We start from the raw sequence: 21,706 nt of genomic DNA on the forward strand, positions 1-21,706 counted from the left end.
TCCCCCCTATATTACAAAACAGTGAAAGAGGAAACTGCCGTGTCCATGAACAAGAGTGAGAGGCGACTCAAGCCAGTTCCGTTGCTCATCTTGTCAGCAGTGAACACAGTAGAGGGTGGAGGTTTATTTTGGGAAAAGGTTTGCTGCATCCCAGACACTGACATTTACCCTGCTGAGAAAACGAGTCTTAGATCAGTTGGGCGCCCAGCCCGTGTTGGATGGAGTTCGGGTTCTGGGGATGCTGGCTCCGAAATCTAGCAAAGCTAGAAAGGGAAGTGCTCAAAAAATTAAAATTAAAAACAACAGTGTACGGGAGACATAAATGCCCTTTTTTCCTCTTTGGAATGAATGAATCTTTATTATAGGCTTTCCCACTCCCTGGGACCACCCCTACCCTGCCCTGTCGTCCTGTGTAAAGCCAGGGGAGCTCTCAGGGGTTTAGAGGCTCACCATGTGTCTTCTGATGGAGGCTTTCGCCAAATGTTACCATGGTTTCAGTGAGAGAAAGTGTGGGCTCCCACCACCCCGTAATCTTGCTCTGGGGTCACAGAGCGTATTTAGCAGATGACAGTGTTCACTTTCCTTTGTGACTCCCTGACGGCTTAATTCCTTAATGCTTCAACCCCACTAAAGAATAGCATGATTTTCAAAGAGAAATAAAGCTTCAGCACTTGTGGGTTATTAAACCAAGACAAATGAATGCCCTGATGGCAAACAAGTCTTAATTTTAAAACCTATCATTGTTTGCCTCTTCTAGTCTTTCAAAGCACATAAAATTTCCGAATTTCTTCCTGGCTACCTCTGCGTGAACAGCGGCTACTGGTGAAAGTGACAGGGTTCCTGGGTGTTTAATGTTAAGATAATAAAACCAAGCCCAGGGCCAATGGAGAGATGGTGTCCAGGAAACAGTGCTGGAAAGAGAGAAGGGGGAAAGTCAAGTCTGATCTCAGGTTACCTCCAGCCTTGATTCTGGAAGTAATTGTTGTTTTCAAAGTAGACTCCTGGGCTTCCCTGGTGGCGCAGTGGTTGAGAGTCCGCCTGCCGATGCAGGGGACACGGGTTCGTGCCCCGGTCCGGGAAGATCCCACATGCTGCGGAGCAGCTGGGCCTGTGAGCCATGGCCGCTGAGCCTGCGCATCCGGAGCCTGTGCTCCGCAACGGGAGAGGCCACAACAGTGAGAGGCCCGCATACCGCAAAAAAAAAAAAAAAGTAGACTCCTGTTTTAAAACACAGTCTTAATACATAGGCTCATAGTTAGAAAAAGAAAAAAAAAAGATGGCTATAAATCAACTTAGTTATTCTCAAAACAAGAGTAAATGTTAAAAAAACTAAAAACACTTGAAGTCTCTTTCCTTGTGCCTTCCCTTCGGTTCTATGGCGGACCACCCTCTCTCTTCAGGTTACTGGTCTAACATAGAATTCCAGCAAAAATACCTCTGGATTTCCATGGTTTATAATCTCGACATGCCCGTTTCCCACAGGCTGACCGCTGAAGGCAGGAGACACCATCTCCATGTCTCTGCAGCCCCAGCCCCTGGAGTCAGGCCTGAAGCATTGCGTTTACATCTGATTGTTGGTGATCAGATGAATGGATTAAATGTTTACCCCAATTAAAGAGAGAAACCTAACAAACTCGAGTTGCCAGTGAAAAGTGGTTCTCTGTGCTGTCCGGTTGGAAAGTGGTCCTTCTTCCAGTGGCCTTTCTGCACATCCTCAGCGTATGCACAGCCCGAGTGCCTGGTGCAAACAGCACCAGAACACGGAAGAGCTCACCAGGGGTCTGCATCTCAGCAGCTGGTCTTGAGCGCACAGATACCCCTTAGTTCCTTCCGTCCCCGTTCTGTGCGTCCTCTGTGGGCTCGCTCCTCACACCGTAGGATCTAAGTGACACACAAACTGTTAACAGAGCCTGTGTTAACAGGTTTAGAAAGAAGTCTCAAGGAATCCCAGCAACACACCCGTTTGCTGCCATTGCACCTGTTAATTAGCGTTTTCCCCAAACATCCCCTCCCCTTTCACCCCCACGAACATCTTCCTCCCTGTGAAGAGGCTTTCAAAGCGCGTGTTGCACCTAAGAATGACCCTCTTCCCAGCAGCTCACTTTCCCAGCCCCGGGGCTCCCTGACTGCTTAGGGGTCCTTGGCGCCCTCCTGGCCCCTCACCGTTTGTTCTCCTTTGTTCTCTTCCTGCGCTGTGCTGACTGAACCCTGGCAGCGAGGTGTTCATGAAATACGCGAGATCAGACAGTTTCACTTCACGGGCTGGCCGGACCACGGCGTCCCCTACCACGCCACCGGGCTGCTAGGATTCGTCCGGCAGGTGAAATCCAAGAGCCCGCCCAACGCAGGCCCGTTGGTGGTGCACTGCAGGTGAGGGGGGCCCGAGGCTCCAAAAGGAAGCATGGGGAGCAGTGGGTGCAGGTCTCCTTGGGGTGATGGAAACGTTTGGAAACTCGATGGATGCGAAGGCGCCAGGTGCCACTGAGTTGTGCACTTTACAATGGTCATTGCATGTTATGTGAGTTTCACCGCAATAAAAATCTAAGCAGAAGCAGGAGCACAGAAGTCCTTTCTCCTCCACTGACTGAGCCCTCTCTCTGTGCAGCGCCGGTGCAGGGAGGACCGGCTGTTTCATTGTCATTGACATCATGCTGGACATGGCCGAGAGAGAAGGGGTGGTGGACATCTACAACTGCGTCCGGGAGCTGCGGTCTCGGAGGGTGAACATGGTGCAGACCGAGGTACAGCAGCTCCCGACCGCCCGCCTGCCCTCCCTCGGGCTCTGACCCCGGTGCCCGCCCTGCACCTCACCTCCCAGGGCAAGGGGAGAGAAGAGCCAGCAGTTCTGTCTTCAGAACCCCCAGGAGAAAAAGTGAAGCACCTGGCCATCCTTCTTTCCCTCCCTCCCTCCTTCTTTCCTTTTCCTTTTCTTTCATAAACACACAGAAAAGGCCAGGAGTCTCCCAGGTAACAGAATCTGAGCCTAACTTTCCCCTTACTTCTGTGTCCAGGGTCCAGTCGAGGCTCTACGTTTAAGCATTCGGGGATTCAATACCATTTCTTTTTACTGTGTCTTTTAAACTAGCTGGTAACCAGAGCGAGACCACTCCTGAGAACAGCCAGGCATTTGCCAAGTAACCTTTAAGGGTAATCTCTGTGCATTTCGTTCTCTTCCTACTGTCCTTAAAAATTCCGTCCAGTGGCCTGGTATCATGGGAATTCGCCCATTTTCTGGAAGTGCTCTATACCGACTAGTACTTCTATAAGTTAGAACTCAAGGTGTATCAGGAATTTAAGTATTTGAGAAAAAGTATTCCATCCTGCTCCTAGGAAATTTACATTTTTACTACTATTTGATCCTTTTAAGTAGGCATTACACGCACCACCTGGAAAATGATTCATGAAGTAGAATAAGACTCCCTTACATTTAGGTTGTGCATTAAAGTTTACAAAAGCCACTGGGAAACCTAATTTCATTTTTTAACTAACAGAGAAGAATAACAGAAACTGTAAATGCTGCTTCCATGGTCTTTTTTCTTTAGAACAGAGTTTTTGTTTTAAAGATAATAATGATCATAATGTATTTTCAGTGTACTTAACAGTTGATCAAATGTCACCACATCCCCTTTTTCTCACTCAATCCATTTCTGAGGTGTTGTTTAATAGGACTGGGCTGTTTTCGAGAATTAAGAATTCAAGTTATTTATAGAAATTAAAGTAAAAAGTAATGGGCCTCTTTTGCATTTCATGTAATTGGAGAGCAATAATAAACATGCTAACACTTTACGAATTAACTGTAGGGAAAGCCAGGGCCAATTCAGAATTAGAGGGTTGGTTTTTAAACTGCAGGCTTATACGTACACACGAGAGCTCTTCCCCGGACACATAAGAACTTTCGTAATCATCGCATTAATTAATGTTTCAAAGTAAGTAGCTCTAAGTGCTCAGAACTGTTGATTTTTCATAGTGATGTCAAGTTTCCCTGGACCTTCTTTGCACTATTAATTTGGTTAGCACATTCCTCTTTTCATTATATGTAGGTAAGATTCTGCTATTTCCTCATCTGAAATACTGAGTTCCAAACTCGTGGGATCAGAATTGCAGAGACAGTGTAGCTCCAGTCACTCCCACATGACAGTGCTTGCTCTGGGATTTATCAGTGTCTGAGTGGTTTTCATCGATCTGTTTACGGCTTCTGCATTGAGCCCCTGTTTATCTCTTCCTCCCGCTATACTGTACGCCGCACATGGCCAGTCACCAATGTGCCCGCCGTCCCATTAGGGAACAGGATTACTGGTCCTGGAATAAGCCCCTCCTAGCAGTCAGGTCCTCTCCCCTGCTTTCTCTCTGGTGGGAGGGCGTCATCTGTGATGGGTGGACCGTTGTTCTGTTTTCCTGTCTGTGTGGGGCTGCGTTCCCTCCTTCTCTAGTTCTTTCTGGTTACCTTGGTTTCTCTACTACTAACGAGTCCCGTCTGCTTTGCCAGGAGCAGTACGTGTTCATCCACGATGCCATCCTGGAAGCCTGTCTTTGTGGGGACACCTCGGTCCCTGCTTCCCAAGTCAGGTCTCTCTATTATGACATGAACAAGCTGGATCCGCAGACAAATTCAAGCCAGATTAAAGAGGAGTTCCGGGTAAGCATGCTAAAGGGACAGGTGGCCGGCTGTGACCTTGCTCCTTAAGAAGGACCTCAGAGTCGGCTCCTGAACCCATGAGCCAACACAGGGTTTCTTCGCCTCAGCACTGTTGACACTGGGGACTCGATCATCCATTGCCATGGGGGTGTTTAGCAGCACCCCTGGCCCCTACCCACTGGATGCCAAGAGGCCTCCACCACGCCGTTCTGACAACCAGATCACGTGCAGACATTGCCAGTGTCCCCGCATTGAGAACCACTGGTCTAGCAGAGCCAGGCCCCCACTTAGCTGGCAGACACCACACTGTCCCACAGTGTAACACAGGTGCAGCCGGACCAAGCAATGTACATTCAGTGTGCTTGCCGGGCAAGAGTTCTTCGTGCAGTTCCTCATATTCACGTTGAGTCTAAATGCACCTGACTCGGCCGATCTCCACCAGCCTCTCACCCCCAAGCGCCCAGATGTCCAGCCCTAGTCGGACTCGACGGCACGTAATCCTGCACACCCACGGTGGTCCTTATGTCTGATGGGCACTGTCTGTGGACCAAGTGCAAGGAGCGTAAAGAGAAATAAAAATCCAACTGTGTCAGTGGGGTTCGGGGAGGAGGGGGACATCAGCTGCAGGAAACGTGGGTCTCCCGGGGTCTGAGACGGGTTCTCTTCCCAAGTGTGTGTCCTCTGTCCTCTAGACCCTGAACATGGTGACGCCGACCCTGCGCGTGGAGGACTGCAGCATCGCGCTTCTGCCCCGGAACCACGAGAAGAACCGCTGCATGGACATCCTGCCCCCCGACCGCTGCCTGCCTTTCCTCATCACCCTCGATGGCGAGAGCAGCAACTACATCAACGCCGCCCTCATGGACGTGAGCCCCCTCACCCCCTAGGCAGGGTGTGGGGGGATGGTCCTCCAGGGGCAGTGCCTGTGTTATCTCCTGACTCCTCTGCCCTTGTTTTTTTTTAAGATGTAAACTGTATTTGCAACAAAGTGCATTTCAGATTCTGTATCTGTTTCTGTGTGAGGACCAATGTTCTTAGTCTCTCTGAGAGCCCCAGTCCAGGCGATTGATAAATGAAAGATGTCTCGGTTACTCTCTGAGCTTCAATTTTTAACCTCCTGGCCGGAGAGCAAGAGACAGCTATTAAGTCACGAAAGCAGCGAAGTGGGATAATATGGTTTTTGCAGCATTATTTTAGTTGCCATTCCTCCTCATTTGGGCGGTAATTAACATGGGGGAAAAATTGCCTGTCAGCACAGATAGTACACAACTCATTACTTCCTGTCTGTCTGTTTACTTCTAACTGAATGAACATTTGCCGTTCAATTGATGGACAAAGTGAACGGGTATTTTCAGTGCTAATATGGAAATTTTAATTCTATTGGTGTGATATCAGTAAAAGCGCATTTAAACTTGTTTGAAGCTCTGCAGAGCTGTAAAAAGCATGTGTGTCCTTTGATGGCAGGAATAAGTAACACTATCACACATTTAAATGACAAGCAAACAGATTTTAGGAAAAACAGAACTATTTTAATTATGCATATTTTAAAGTAAAGTTAAATTTTCTCCATTAAAATAGTTATGTATAGGGCCAACATTGCCTTTCTACCAGAAATACCAAAAAAATTATGAAATACCGATTAAGTTTTCTTAGTATCAAAGTGAGATTATTTTATCATTATTATTCTGCAGATGAGTCTATATTTGGTCTGTTTTGGCATTGACAATGGTGATAGAATTCAACAGTTGTTAAATACATTCAGTGTTTTATGTCACAAACTCCCATGTGTACAAAATAACTTAGCTTCCTCCTGTTACATTTTCCTGGGTATATTTGGATCTTTCTTGTTTGTGTTTGCAGAGCTATAAACAGCCCTCGGCTTTTATAGTCACCCAGCATCCTTTGCCAAACACAGTGAAAGACTTCTGGAGGCTGGTCCTGGATTATCACTGCACGTCTGTAGTTATGCTGAATGATGTGGATCCGGCCCAGGTGAGACTCGAGATTTATGGCCATCAGGGCCCGTGCCCGGGGTCAAATCTGTGTTTGCTTTGTTTGCACATGGAGAAGTTCAGTCCCCCGTTGGCAGGTCACAAACGCCAGGCAAGGACGGAGAACCGGAGATGCTAAAAACCCGTGTTAAAAACCAGACAGGATTAGGGGTGGGCGCAGAAAATAGTCTGAAACCAAAAGAGATGGTGGGAGTGACAGGGCGAGACAGGGTCAGAAATAGGGACCAGATGGGCTTCCCTGGTGGCGCGGTGGTTAAGAATCCACCTGCCAATACAGGGGACATGGGTTTGTACCCTGGTCCGGGAAGATCCCACGTGCCGCGGAGCAACTAAGCCCGTGTGCCACAACTACAGAACCTGCGCTCTAGAGCCCACGAGCCACAACTACTGAGCCCATGAGCCACAACTACTGAAGCCTGCGTGTCTAGAGCCCGTGCTCCACGACAAGAGAAGCCACCGCAATGAGAAGCCTGTGCACCTCAACGAAGAGTAGCCCCTGCTCACTGCAACTAGAGAAAGCCAGTGCACAGCAATGAAGACCCAACGCAGCCAAAAATAAATAAAATAAATTAATTTTTTTTAGAAAAAGGAAAAGAAATAATGACCAGAGGGAGATACAAGGTAACGGGCAGAGTCAGAGCTGAACTGGAGCCTGAAGGTCGCAGAGCAAGCAGACCAGGACTGTGAAGAAAGGCCGTCAGCCTCTGACACAGTCCCAGATCCCGTCTTGGAGCGTCTGTGCGCCTCCTGGCGTGGCCCACTTGGAGCCCTCAGGTGGCGGTCGTCATGGAGGGGGTGGCAGTGCAGGCCGACAAGCCGTTCTAAGGGACAGCAATTACTTTGTCAACTCTTTGGTAACGATATTAAAAAGAAATAAAACTGGGACGTGAAGATAAGAAAAAGTCAGAATAATCAATGGGGCTTTTTCATAGCTCTTCTTCTTAAACATAAAAAGGCAGAGAACTGGGTGGTGGTGACTCAGTGTGAGTAATGGAGTGAGAAGCATTTTTTTAAGGGACTTGTCAGGACAGCGTGAGCACAGGGGCCCTGGGAGCTGGATGTATTGCCTTAGGGCCCGGCTATTCCAATCGAGGGCTGACCTGCTGTGACGGAGGCCCTTGTTAAGTAGTTTGAACTTGGCGTGTTGTAAGAATAAACTTGCTCTGGAACCGAATTAATTTTCTATCTCATGGACACAAATCCCTTAAAAAAAAAAAAGTCTGAAGTATTGCAGCATCCAAACTGGACGAGATTTTTCCTTCCTAAAATCCATTTGATTGTCATCAATCTGCCATGTATTCCATGGACCTTCACTTCAATTCTGTAATGTTTTTGTTTTGGTTTGGTTTGGTTTTGTTTTTGCGGTACGCGGGCCTCTCACCGTTGTGACCTCTCCCGTTGCGGAGCACAGACTCCGGACGCACAGGCTCAGTGGCCATGGCTCACGGGCCCAGCCACTCCGCAGCATGTGGGATCTTCCCGGACCGGGGCACGAACCCGTGTCCCCTGCATCGGCAGGCGGACTCTCAACCACCGCACCACCAGGGAAGCCCCTGTAATGTTTTTAATTATGTTTGAGGCACTACGTTATCTTGTTATGGCTCTAGCCTGAAGACTAGTTAATGAAATAATAATGATAGTCCTTGCCCTCATCTAGTCCTTTTTACTTAAGAACCTTAAATATTTTAGGAGTCTTCCCCAGTGATTCTTCTCCGAAGGATAGATGGCAACCATTGATAAAGGCAAGCAGACACCACAGCTGGGGGGACTTCAAAGACACAACCAGAAGTAGGACCAAGGATCCTGATTTTCTAACTCCCAATGCCATGGGTTAAATTTCACTCATTCAAGAGTCCTTAGTCATAGACAGAGGATAAGCGACGGTTCCCTCTTCAGAATCGTTGTTTTTTCCCTAATGTGAATCCTGAAATGTAGTGATATGCTATTTTTTTATCATTAGTGAACCAGACATCAGTGATTTTCACGTGTTCTTTTTGAATGACAGTGTTTGAATTCTAAAGCTGCATTCTAACCCCAGACTGTCTGGACTCACACCTGGCAGGAGAGACAGAGAAGCCCCAGTTCCATTCAGCAGACAGAGCCGGTGTTGAGAGTCAGAGAAAACACGCTCCTGGGATTCAGCCTTTTAGAGAACACTGAACGGAGCATTTGAACCGAAAGTCTTTGCAATTGCACAAGAATAGCCCTCAACTACTTTAAGTATTTATAGGTCTGGTTCGTGGACATGTTATGCACTATTTAAGCCATTTTCCACACGGTTTCCTTGGGCAGAATGCAGAATGCCATGTGCCAGGAGCCAAGCACCAGCCCAGGCCGTTCCTGTTTCTCTGGTGTAAGTGACAAGCTTTAGATCAGGGCCTGAAGTGAGAGAGCGAACAGAGAGCAAAGCTGGCTCAGTCAGGAGAAAATGGGCAGAACAGTTCAAATGTGCGTGTTCGAGCTTTTATGACCAGCTCAGCTTCCCATCATACACCTGTTAATTTTAACAGTGGGTACCCTTGGGTATCAAAAAGAAGATAAAACTTCAGCAGGCTATCTTTTGACAAGGCAATTTTATAACGTCACCAGGAAGCACTGGTGAAGAAGGAAAAATTTCGTGGAAGTATTATTTTTATTTTTATTTTTTATTTTTTTTTTGCGGTATGCGGACCTCTCACTGTTGTGGCCTCTCCCGTTGCGGAGCACAGTCTCCGGATGCGCAGGCTCAGCGGCCATGGCTCACGGGCGCAGCCGCTCCGCGGCATGTGGGATCTTCCCGGACTGGGGCACGAACCCGTGTCCCCTGCATCAGCAGGCAGACTCTCAACCACTGCGCCACCAGGGAAGCCCGAAAGCATTATTTTTAAATAATAAATGTAATTTCTAAAATACTATAGACTTAGCTAATGTAAAAAGGACACTTAGTTACTCTACTTTCATTCTTGATCATGAAATCCAAACCTTTAACTTCTGTAGTAGAGGGAGGGAGATGGCTTCCGTTGACCCACTGAAAACTGTCTTACAATCTTGGATGTAAATCAACTTGTAACTTTTGATGATGAGATTTCAGATCCTTTGGAAAATAAAAGTCATCAGTAAAAGGAATTTCAAGCAGTAGGTTCTCCCTTTGAGGTACATCATTCTGCTTAAAATGAGATGTTCTTCATCTGCTCTTGGCCCAAAAAGAAACAGATCATAGAATAATGAAGTAGTTCCCTCTTGCCCCTCCCCCCAGCCACTTGTCCCTCAGGTAAATCAGAAAGAAAAATGTTAAATGCTGCTCCCAAAACATCACTGCATACCAAGTCCCCAAAGAAGTTTCATTGCAGACTTTAAATGCCTTAATTAAGGTCTTCAGGCTTTCGAAAAGGTTTGGGAGAACAGATCGAGGGGGTTTCTCACCTATCTCCAAGTTCAGTGTTTCTGTGGGCAGCAGTAACTGAAAGCCCCTCCCTCATCAGCCACCCTGCCCAGCACCCCGCCCTCCACCCTCATGTCACGTGCATCACATTCTTGCAAAAGTCCTAGTTTCCCAGTATCACCAATACCTGGAGTTTGAGACTCTAGGAAATTGTGTCTTTAATTAAAGCCACCTCCAGGTAAAAACAGCAGAGCAGTTACTCTTATTACACCAGGTTTCCTAGATATGAGCTGGGAGGGTTTGGACCAGAGCATGAAAATGCAACCCAACACTGTTATCAGTATCTTGTCACAAAACAGCCCTGTTCTTAAAAGTGACTACAAACTGCAAGGCAAGCCCAGACGGGAGGGTGGAGATTTGGGTGTTAACAGGTATGTCTTCATCTCAAGTGACTTAGGTCTTATAGTGGCAGCTCGTGGCATCTCCCCAGGGCCTGAGAAGAGTTCCTTTCAGCAGCAAAAGGGATCTTACAGCATGTGTTCAGTAGCACCCACATGACCTCCTTGGGAAGCAGAATTCCTCGTGGCTTAAAGATGCTTTCAGAGAAAATGGAGAAAAAAGTACTAGACGGACAGGTGGATTTAAGGGCTCAGTCAACAAGAAAGTCCTGAAGTCGACTTGCTGGAAGGAAAAGAGAGAAAAGAAAGGAAAGGAAGTGAATCGAGGGTGTTTGGTCCTGCTGCCAGTAGTGACCGCATCCAAACTGTGAGCAGTAAATGTATTTTTATCATTAATGTCGCGTCTCTGTGTTCTGAACTCAGTTGTGTCCGCAGTACTGGCCAGAGAATGGAGTCCACAGACACGGCCCCATCCAGGTGGAATTTGTTTCTGCTGACCTGGAAGAAGACATCATCAGCAGGATATTCCGAATTTACAACGCAGCCCGAGTAAGATCCGCAGCCACCATGGCTGGTGTTGTGGTTTCATGATTTTCTCATTCATTGAATAGGTAGAGTGTCTGTGTCAGTCACTGTTCTGGGAGCTTGGAGTCCCTTCAAGGAGTTTGTGAACTCACTAACTTTATGGAGCTTATGTTCTAAAGGGAGAAGACAGACAGGAGAGGATAAAGACAACGCATATCCTACTAGATTTGTTAGCAAGCGGTGGGTGCTGTAGGAAAAATAAGTGGGGAGGCAGAAGGTGCTAGGGCCTGGACCAGAGGGAGGGCAGATGTGCATGTGAGCAAAGGCCCGACTGGAGTGAAGGGGCAGCCATGTGCTCTCCTGCAGGCAGCTTTGCAGGCAGAAGTGACAGTCAGTGCAAATGCCCTGAGGTGGGGCCTTGTCTGGTGAGTTCCCGGAACAGTAAGGAGGCTGATGTGGCTGCAGCCCAGGAAGCGAGGGGGAGTAGCTGCTAGGGCCAAAGTCTGAGGGGTCGAGGGGACAGAGATCACGTAGGACCTTGCAGGCCGCTGCCAGGACTGAGGCTTTTGCAGTGAAGGAAAGAAGAAGCCATTACAGGGTTTTGAGTAGAAGAGTCACGAGCTATAACCTGCCGTTTCAAAGGCGCACTCTGGCTTCTGTGTTGAGAACAGACAGTAAGAGAGACGCATCAGGAGGCTGTTATAATAATCCAGGCGAGAAGGGACAAAGCAGGACGGAGCGGCAGCAGGGGGAGGGGTGGGAGGTGCAGACACTGATGTATTTTGACGGCAGAGCCGGTCGGATTGGCTGATAGTTTGGATCCCAGGGAGTCGAGGTGGTTCTCAGGATTTGGGTCCTGAGAGCTAGATGGAGCAGACATTAACCAGGTTAGGAAAGGCTGTGCGGGTAACGGGATTGTTAGGGATGGGGGAACGCATGGACAGAGGGTCCGTTCGGGGGGGGGGGGAACATACTGGATTCAAGACGACTATTAGATGCCTACGTGGGAATATCAATAGGCCCTCGAGTCTGTGAGGGTGCAATTCAGGAGAGAGGTCTGAACTGGAGACACAAATTGAGGACTTAGTGGAAGATTTAAAGCCATGAGACTGAATGAAACCATCGAGAGAGAGAAGAGAAAGGGACTGGGGAACTGAGCATGGGGCCTCCATCAGCAAGAGGTCTGGGAGGAAGGGGGCCAGGGCGGAGAGGAGAGAGCAGTGAAGGGTGAGGAACAGCCAGGAGGGGAAGGGGAGAGTGAGATCCCCTGTGTCAGATGCTGATGACAGACACAGAGGATTTAGCCCGAGAGGTTTAGCCATGGCCAGGTTACTTCCTGAATCCTGCAATTCCATTTAATTATGATGAAAGATGAATTAACTATTGATATCTTAGCAAGAGTCACACCAAGAAGCAGAACCATATTCTACTCCCAGGAAACAGGGTGTAATCTGTGTCTCCCTGAGATCACAAACAGTGCCAGGTCATAACTTATCCTTTACCTTTAATTTACCTGTAATTAAAGTCAAGCCTTTTTACCACTTGCTGCCCACTGTGGTCAGTGCTCAGGTTTGCGCTATTTTTCACAAAACTGTGTGAGCAAAGGCCCAACCGGAGTGAGGGGGCCCTTTTGCAAAGCAATAGCATTCTGCGTGCTTTTATTTGTCTGGCCTGTCATGGGAAACACATGGATTTTTTTTTAACATCTTTATTGGAGTATAATTGCTTTTCAGTGTTGTGTTAGTTTCTGATGTATAACAAAGTTAATCAGCTATATGTATGTCCCCATATCCCCTCCCTCTTGCGTCTCCCTCCCACCCTCCCTATCCCACCCCTCTAGGTGGTCGCAAAGCACTGAGCTGACCTCCCTGTGCTATGCAGCAGCTTCCCACTAGCTATCTATTTTACGTTTGGTAGTGTATATATGTCAGTGCTACTCTCTCATTCGTCCCAGCTTACCTTTCCCCCTCCCCATGTCCTCAAGTCCATTCTCTACGTCTGCATCTTTATTCCTGTCCTGCCCTTAGGTTCATCAGAACCTTTTTTTTTTTTTTTTTAGATTCCATATATATGTGTTAACATACAGTGTTTGTTTTTCTCTTTCTGACTTACTTCACTCTGTATGACAGACTCTAGGTCCATCCACCTCACTACAAATAACTCAATTTCGTTTCTTTTTATGGCTGAGTAATATTCCATTGTATATATGTACCACATCTTCTTTATCCATTCATCTGTCGATGGACACTTAGGTTGATTCCATGTCCTGCCTGTTGTAAATAGTGCTGCAATGAACATTGTGGTACACGACTCTTTTTAAATTATGGTTTTCTCAGGGTATATACCCAGTAGTGGGATTGCTAGGTCATATGGTAGTTCTATTTTTAGTTTTTTAAGGAACTCCATACTGTTCTCCATAGTGACTCTATCAATTTACATTCCCACCAACAGTGCAAGAGGGTTCTCTTTTCTCCACACCCTCTCCAGCATTTATCGTTTGTAGACTTTTTGATGATGGCCATTCTGACTGGTGTGAGGTGATGGCTCATTGTGGTTTTGATTTGCATTTCTCTAATGATTAGTGATATTGAGCATCTTTTCATGTGTTTGTTGGCAATCTGTATATCTTCCTTGGAGAAATGTCTATTTAGGTCTTCTGCCCATTTTTGGATTGCATTGTTTGTTTTTTGATATTGAGCTGCTTGTATATTTTAGAGATTAATCCTTGGTCAGTTTCTTCATTTGCAAATATTTTCTCCCATTCTGAGGGTTGTCTTTTTGTCTTTTTTATGGTTTCCTTTGCTGTACAAAAGCTTTGAAGTTTCATTAGGTCCCATTTGTTTATTTTTGTTTTTCTTTCCATTTCTCTAGGAGATGGGTCAAAAAGGATCTTGCTGTGATTTATGTCATAGAGTGTTCTGCCTATGTTTTCCTCTAAGAGTTTTATATTGTCTTGCCTTACATTTAGGTCTTTAATCCATTTTGAGTTTATTTTTGTGTATAGTGTTAGGAAGTGTTCTAATTTCATTCTTTTACATGTATCTATCCAGTTTTCCCAGCACCACTTATTGTAGAGGCTGTCTTTTCTCTATTGTATACTCTTGCTTCCTTTATCAAAGATAAGGTGACCATATGTGCGTGGGTTTATCTCTGGGCTTTCTATCCTGTTCCATTGATCTATATTTCTGTTTTTGTGCCAGTACCATACTCTCTGGATTACTGTAGCTTTGTAGTATAGTCTGAAGTCTGGGAGCCTGATTCCTCCAGCTCCATTTTTTCTTTCTCAAGATTGCTTTGGCTATTCAGGGTCTTTTGTGTTTCCATACAAATTGTGAAATTTTTTGTTCTAGTTCTGTGAAAAATGCCATTGGTAGTTTGATAGGGATTGCATTGAATCTGTAGATTGCTTTGGGTAGTAGAGTCATTTTCACAATGTTGATTCTTCCAATCCAGGAACATGGTATATCTCTCCATCTGTTGGTATCATCTTTAATTTCTTTCATTAGTGTCTTATAGTTTTCTGCATACAGGTCTTTTGTCTCCTTAGGTAGGTTTATTCCTAGGTATTTTATTCTTTTTGTTGCAGTGGTAAATGGGAGTGTTTCCTTAATTTCTCTTTCAGATTTTTCGTTGTTAGTGTATAGGAATGCAAGAGATTTCTGTGCATTAATTTTGTATCCTGCTATTCTACCAAATTCATTGATTAGCTCTAATAGTTTTCTGGTAGCATCATTAGGATTCTCTGTGTATAGTATCAGGTCATCTGCAAACAGTGACAACTTTGCTTCTTTTCCGATTTGGATTCTTTTTATTACTTTTTTCTTCTCTGATCGCTGTGGCTAAAACTTCCAAAACTATGTTGAATAATAGTGGTGAGAGTGAGCAACCTTGTCTTGTTCCTGATCTTAGAGGAAATGGTTTCAGTTTTTCACCATTGAGAACGATGTTGGCTGTGGGTTTGTCATATATGGCCTTTATTATGTTGAGGTAGGTTCCCTGTATGCCTACTTTCTGGAGAGTTTTTAGCATCACATGGTTTTTTATAATGGCTGCAGATTGAAACTCGTAACTCTTTGGGCCAGTAGACGTTTCCTTCATTATTTACAGGCAGGCCCCTCCTTCCCTCGTGCCCACAGGGATGAGTAGGTGGGATCAACCCACTGGAGTTCAGCCCCGGGAATAATGCCTGCTTTCTCTCCACTCCCCACTTGTTGCCCGACTCTCTGCAGCCCCAGGACGGGTACCGGATGGTGCAGCAGTTCCAGTTCCTGGGCTGGCCCATGTACAGGGACACGCCTGTGTCCAAGCGCTCCTTCTTGAAGCTCATCCGCCAGGTGGACAAGTGGCAGGAGGAATACAATGGTGGGGAAGGCCGCACGGTTGTGCACTGCCTGTAAGTGCTCAGATCCACTGGGCTGATGCCCTGCTTCACTGCCTCTCATTTCACTATAAATGGAGAAGAAATAAGCAGGTCTGAGTGAAAGCTCACCAGTCGGCTCATTAAGTGTTTGGTTTACTTTGCAGAAAACAAGATCATGCACGTTTTACATTTGGATGGGGTGTCACTGCTATAAAATGAGCCCTGACCTTGTGGTTGGGAGCCAACGCCCCCCCTCAGAAAAACAATACCTGGGTGGGTTCAGTGAGCTCCTACCAGCTCTTGAGAGCCCATTGTTAAGCTATGGGGAATTTTCTGAGCTGGTTGTTAAACTGTTGGTAACTTGAAATCATCGGTGGTGGGGGTATTTACATCACGGATGTCAGCGAAGGCCACAATCCGGGCACCCTCCCTGATATGGAAAAGCTGGTTTACCAGCTCACTAGTTGGTAATTCTATTGGATTTCATGTCAGAGGTTTCAAAGGAACCGTCTCCTTCTTCTTTGTGGTTTTTAAGAGAGTTTTGTTTTGTCTCATTTTGTTTGCCTGGGGATATATATATATTGGGAAGATTTGCTTACAGCCAGTGTCTCCAAACTGGTCTCCCTGCTGGCAGTTTTAGCAGGTGCTAAAACGGGAGAACTTGGCTACAGAATGATGGTTTCCGACCTTGGCTACACACTTGGGGAGCTTTAAAAAAAAAAAAAACACTACGCCCAGACCACAGCAAAACCACCTAAATAAAATCTCTGGGGGTGCGAGGACCTGGATTGTTTCAGAGTGCCCCCAAGGTTGAGAGCCACTGGCTCGAGTCTCCGTGCTTTTCAAAGCACTTTCACCTGCATTTTCTCGTAGGTGATGGTAGCAGCTAATCAGCCAGTTGGAGCTGGCTTAATGGAGCCGGCGATTAGAAAGCCCTGCAGTCAGGGCAGATGGGTAGAGAATTTGTGGAAACTGAAAGTATTAAGCTGATGTCTCTTTTCGGTGGAGTGTCATTAGAAGCGCACAGTGAGATCTCTCCCGAACTGAAAGGAAGATAAAGCTCTACTCCGGGCAGACCGACCCTTGTGAAATCAACAGGCGAAGCTAAGGGCTGGGTTACCGTCCACTCGGTGCTGTACCTCCCGCAATGCAGCCCCCGTACCCCAAACCCCACCCCCACCCCGGGGTCCTGGAGCCTCCCTGGGAGCCCCTTTCGGCACCGAACGTGGCAGTGTCTCGTCCTGCAGGAAACTGCTGTGCCCTCGTTAAGAATCGTATGAACTGACTCATCCCTGCCCTCCGTCAGAGGCCCCACCCCCAAAACCTTGCCTTCCTTCTCAGGGACCCAGTTCATTAAAAACGTCTCCACGGAGAAAATGTCCAAAAGGATCGATTAACAGCTCACGTCCCCGTTTTTATTTCTCTACGCCCAGATATAACTTCTGATCAGAATATAATCAGAGGGTCACCTGTGTGAGTTCATACAAGCCCAGCAAGGAAAATTGACATTTTGGTTAGAGTTTGTATTCGATCCGTTAGGTTTCTTGGAGATACTAAAAATAGTTTGCAGTTACCGATTTCTGCGTCTGGACTCCACCAGCGTCTGGACTAGGAATGCCACGCTTCCTAGTAGCTTCCTAACAAGGGCCAGTGCTGTAACCCAAAGGGCTACATCCCAAGAGGGGAGCTGAGGCACAGGACAGGCCTGAGGGGAAGACACAAAGACCCCTTGAATCACTGCACTTCATAGCCATACTCTCCCAAGGCACAGCTGCGACCCCGAACTAAACCATTACATCACCACCCCACGTGGTGGCTAAGACAGCGGGCTGTTCTTTAACTCCAGTGGACGTGGTGGGCACCTGCTGCTTCTGCCCTCCGACCAGCCCAGCCCCCACCCCCCTGGACTTTTCTTTGGAACCACCGTCCCCACCAAAAGTCCCTGCTATTCCTGTGGGCCTGCCTCGTCCTCTCTCAGCATTACGGTGGGCATGAGACCCAGGCCTGGGTCTGAGGATGCTGATCGTTGTTGAGATTTAAAAATCTTAATCTAAGGTTTTTTAGTTGTGGGAACATGCCAGGAAGGGATGCTTTGACCCCCAAAGGCAACCTGCTTTCCATCTCTAAGGAGAGATCTTCGTATTCGGCAAAGCGCAGCGCCACCTACTGGCATTGGGCAGAGCGTCCCTGCCCGAGACGCCCTCCAGGGCTGTGAATTAGATGGTTCCTTGAGCCGCATTATGGGTCGCACTAAGCAAACGGGATTCTTTTTCTTTACACATGTCTTCCAGCTAGTAAAACCAGACAGAATGGAGAGAATTAAGATATCACCATCTTTCAACCCTTGATGAAAGTAATGGAAGTAGACAGTGGTCGTCGATAGCTGCTGAAAGCGTTAGGTAAAAAGCCGATGGGGGAAAAGCAGTGAGGCGTCAGTGCAAAGAGAGAACACAAACTAAGGGAGCAGAAGAGAAAGTCCAGGAACGGAGCCACACCTCGGGGTCTCCTGATTCACAACAAGGTCCACAGCACACACCTCCTGCAGGGCAGTGGTGTCCCTTCTCATGCTACACACAGAAAGCATCTCCAGGTGGATTGTAGACCAACACGTGAAAAGGAAAACAATGAAGCTTCTAGAGAAAATCTTCAGGACCATGGGGTAACCAGAGGTGTGTTACACAGGACAGTATCCATAAAGGAAACATTGGTAAATTGGATTTCGTTAAAGCTAAGCACTCCTGCCCATCCAAAGACCCCAGTGAGAGTGAAAACACAAGGCAAGACAAGGAGTTTGCGCTACATACATCTGACAAAGGATTCATAGCCAGAATGCCCAAGAACTACTGCAAGTCCATAGGAAAAGGATAGGCAGAACACTTGATAAGAACTGCATTTTTTAAAAAAGAATAGCCAGATAGCCAATAAGCATAGAAAAGGCATCATTAGTTTTCAGGAAAATACACATTAAAATACATTAAAATCGGATGTCCCTGCATGCTCACCAGAATGGCTAAAATTTAAACGATAAACAAATAAATGATTCTAAGTGTTGGGAAGCTGTGGAAAAACTGGACTCCCAAATGCTGCTGGTAGGAAGTAAATATGTACAACCATTTTGGAGCTGGTTAACAGCATCTACTAAAGCTAAATATAAATGTATCCTCTGAGCTCTTCTCCTCTGAGGTCTGTAACTACAGAAATGAGTCATATATGCAATAGGAAACATGCTTATAGCAGGTGTACTCATAATATGGAAAGCTGCAAACATCCCAAACATTTGTCAGCTCCTAGATAAAGAAATTATACAGTAGTACAATTATATAGTAGTATATCCATTCAATGGAATTGTTCTCAGCAATGTAAGAGAACAAACTACTGGTACAATATGGGTTATTCTCACACAGATAATATTAAGTGAAATAAGCCACTCAAAAGAGTATATACTGGGCTTTCCTGGTGGCGCAGCGGTTGAGAGTCCGCCTGCCGATGCAGGGGACACGGGTTCGTGCCCCGGTCCGGAAAGATCCCACATGCTGCGGAGCGGCTGCGCCCGTGAGCCATGGCCGCTGAGCCTGCGCGTCCGGAGACTGTGCTCTGCCACGGGAGAGGCCACAACAGTGAGAGGCCCGCGTACTGAAAAATAAAAAAATAATAAAAAAATAAAAGAGTATATACTGTATGATTCCACGTATTCAAAATTCCAAAACAGACAAAAGAAACTTATGATGCTAGATGTGAGAACAAAGATTATCTTGGGGTATTGATGGTGTTGATGAGGAAGGAATATTGGGAGGAGGGGGGTTCAGGGGGCTGATAGCAGTCTGTACCTTGATCTGAATGGTGGTTACATGGCATATGCATTTGTAGAAGTTAACAGATCTATATTTACCGTTTGTGGACTTAATTATAGGTATGTTATACTTTATCTAAAAAATGAATTAGGAACTTAATCATGGAATGATCAAGCTGGCATTGGAACACAGAGATCAATCTTAAAATCACAGAACAGGTTGATATCTTGTGCCTGCTTCCCAATGAAAGTTCATTTATAAAGTATCCTTGTCCAGAAAAAAAAATCCTGAATTCTTATGACGCTCTGGAGCTAACTCCCAATAAACAGGAAGTATAGGATTAGAAATTGGTGTGTTAAGTGCTTCTCAGAGATACAGTGAATGAGAACAGCCCAGAATGTGGGTTGTCATTTTCCCTGCAGGGGAAAATGACCCCATTTCCTCAACAAATAAATTGCCAAGAGAAAAAAAGAAGAGAGCAAAGAGGAACCTATAGATTAAAATAAACTTGCAAGACATGTCAACCAAATTCAACATGTGGACTTTGCTTGGATGAGGATTTGAAAAAGTTAGCTGTAAGAAAATGTCTGAAACAATCTTGGAAATTTGGACAGTGTCTAGAAATTTGATTCTATTAAAATGTAGTATTTATTTTAGGTGTAATAATAATAATATTGTGTTTGTTAAAAAAAGGATCCTTTATCTACTTGGAAAAGAGGTTGATTCCAGAGCTGGTGCAGGGAAGGAGATACAGGATGAGCGTAGAACATCTTGTGGTTCTAGAAAGTAAGGAAGTGCTTGAAAAGAGATGGAGGAACCAGCCTGATGGAGCTCCTAATGGCCCAAACCGGAACAATTTCAGCAACAAAATAAATATGGATACTATTTTAGCTCATAGAAGTGAAATTAATATGTATAAGTCTAAAGTGACTTAAATAAATAATAAAATAGAAATAAATAAGCAAATAAATTTTCAAATGGTGGCTGAGAGACAGCTCTCTCTTTAGAGTAGAATGTAGAAGGAGAGAGGGAAGTGAAAACCAGTCAGGCAGATATCACTGTGACTTGTTGCAGATGGAATCTACCAATGGACACTAAAATCAGTGGGTGAAACTTTGAGGAGAAACAAGATATTTGCATAATCCCAAAGTATCTTTCCCAAGATACTAACTACAAAGAGAAGTTATGATGGTAATTATACATAACTACACAGTGAAAAAATCTGCCAGACACCCACCGTCTTAATAAGCGACCAGGGGTGGGATAGGCAGGGTGGGAGGGAGGCTCATGAGGGAGGGGACATGGGGATGTATGTATATGTATAGCTGATTCACTCTGTTACACAGCAGAAACTAACACACCATTGTAAAGCAATTATACTCCAATAAAGATATTTTAAAAAGAATATAGTAGAATACAACATTGTAAATCAACTATACTTCAATAAAATAAATTTAAAAAAAAGAATATGGTAGAAAAGGCAAAGAAAAAAAAAGTGACCAAGGTCGACATCACGAGCAATAAGACAGTTCAACACCATGAACCTTCAAAGGAGGTAACAGCCCTTCTGTGGCTTTCTTGCCAAAGTGCATAACCTCATTTCCAGTGATGAGAAGGCATCAGACGAACTCAAATGAAGGACTTTCTACAATTTGTATTTTGTGATGACTTCTCAAATCGTGGAAGGGGACCATGGTTGTTTCCTACATCTCACCCTATATTCCATACTCTACAAAATAACTGACCAGTCCTCTTTGAAAGTGTCAAGGTCGAGAAAGACAAGGGAAGATGGGGGACTGATCACGTGGAAGAGACTAAGGAGGTGTGACACCTAAATGCAAGGTGGGTCCTGGACTGGATCCTGGACCAGAAAAAGTGGTGACACTTGACTAAGGTCTGTGGTTTAGTTAATAGTGTTATACCAGCATTAACTTCCTGGTTTTGACCATCTGCTATGGTTATGTGACATTTTTACATCAGGGGAAGGTGGGCAGGCAAGGAACTCTCTGTGCTATTTTTGCAGTGATTCTGTACATCTAAAATTAATCCAGAATAAAAAGTTTATTTAAAAAGAGCCCTTATGTTTTAGAGATAAATCATGACATGCTAATGGATTATTTACAGCCAAATCCGTCTTTGAGCATAACCCACACCCATCACAGTTTTCCTGCACATGCTACACGAGTTGTTTGTTTATTGAGAATTTTCCTGGGTGGTCCCTTTCCATAAAAACTGGTAAATTGCCATATCAGCTTACATCATCAGGGCAGAGACCAACTGGGAGAGCAGGATGTGCCGGTTTCGCATCACCTCCAGTCAGGTGATCCCTGGGCCCCATTTGCATCAGTAGAGGGATGGGCCCAGGTGGGAGCTGGGAGGGCTCAGGCAGCAGGTGCACACAGGTGGTGGGAGCCGTGCGGTGCGAGAGCGACCCAGGCCCACCACCTGCCTCTCCTCCTCTTCCCACAGGAACGGGGGAGGCCGCAGCGGGACCTTCTGCGCCATCAGCATTGTCTGTGAGATGCTCCGGCACCAGAGGACGGTGGACGTCTTCCACGCCGTGAAGACGCTGAGGAACAACAAGCCCAACATGGTGGACCTGCTGGTAGGACCCCGTCCATCC

At 46.0% G+C, this 21,706-nt stretch overlaps 1 protein-coding gene across 7 annotated transcripts in view; it reads left to right on the forward strand.

Moving 5' to 3' along the window:
* PTPRM (protein tyrosine phosphatase receptor type M) overlaps positions 1 to 21,706 on the forward strand; it is a 754,490-nt gene that overhangs the window by 722,904 nt on the left and 9,880 nt on the right. For all 7 annotated transcript variants that reach the window (XM_067699674.1, XM_067699676.1, XM_067699675.1 and 4 more), the window contains 8 exons: positions 2,216 to 2,370; positions 2,606 to 2,741; positions 4,487 to 4,636; positions 5,329 to 5,502; positions 6,497 to 6,628; positions 10,831 to 10,956; positions 15,162 to 15,325; positions 21,553 to 21,688. In XM_067699674.1, coding sequence (XP_067555775.1) covers positions 2,216 to 2,370; positions 2,606 to 2,741; positions 4,487 to 4,636; positions 5,329 to 5,502; positions 6,497 to 6,628; positions 10,831 to 10,956; positions 15,162 to 15,325; positions 21,553 to 21,688 — 1,173 coding nt within the window. The remainder of the gene's footprint in view (positions 1 to 2,215; positions 2,371 to 2,605; positions 2,742 to 4,486; positions 4,637 to 5,328; positions 5,503 to 6,496; positions 6,629 to 10,830; positions 10,957 to 15,161; positions 15,326 to 21,552; positions 21,689 to 21,706) is intronic.

Source organism: Pseudorca crassidens, chromosome 12 (genome assembly GCF_039906515.1).
Source record: "Pseudorca crassidens isolate mPseCra1 chromosome 12, mPseCra1.hap1, whole genome shotgun sequence".
NCBI classification, from domain to species: Eukaryota; Metazoa; Chordata; class Mammalia; order Artiodactyla; family Delphinidae; genus Pseudorca; species Pseudorca crassidens.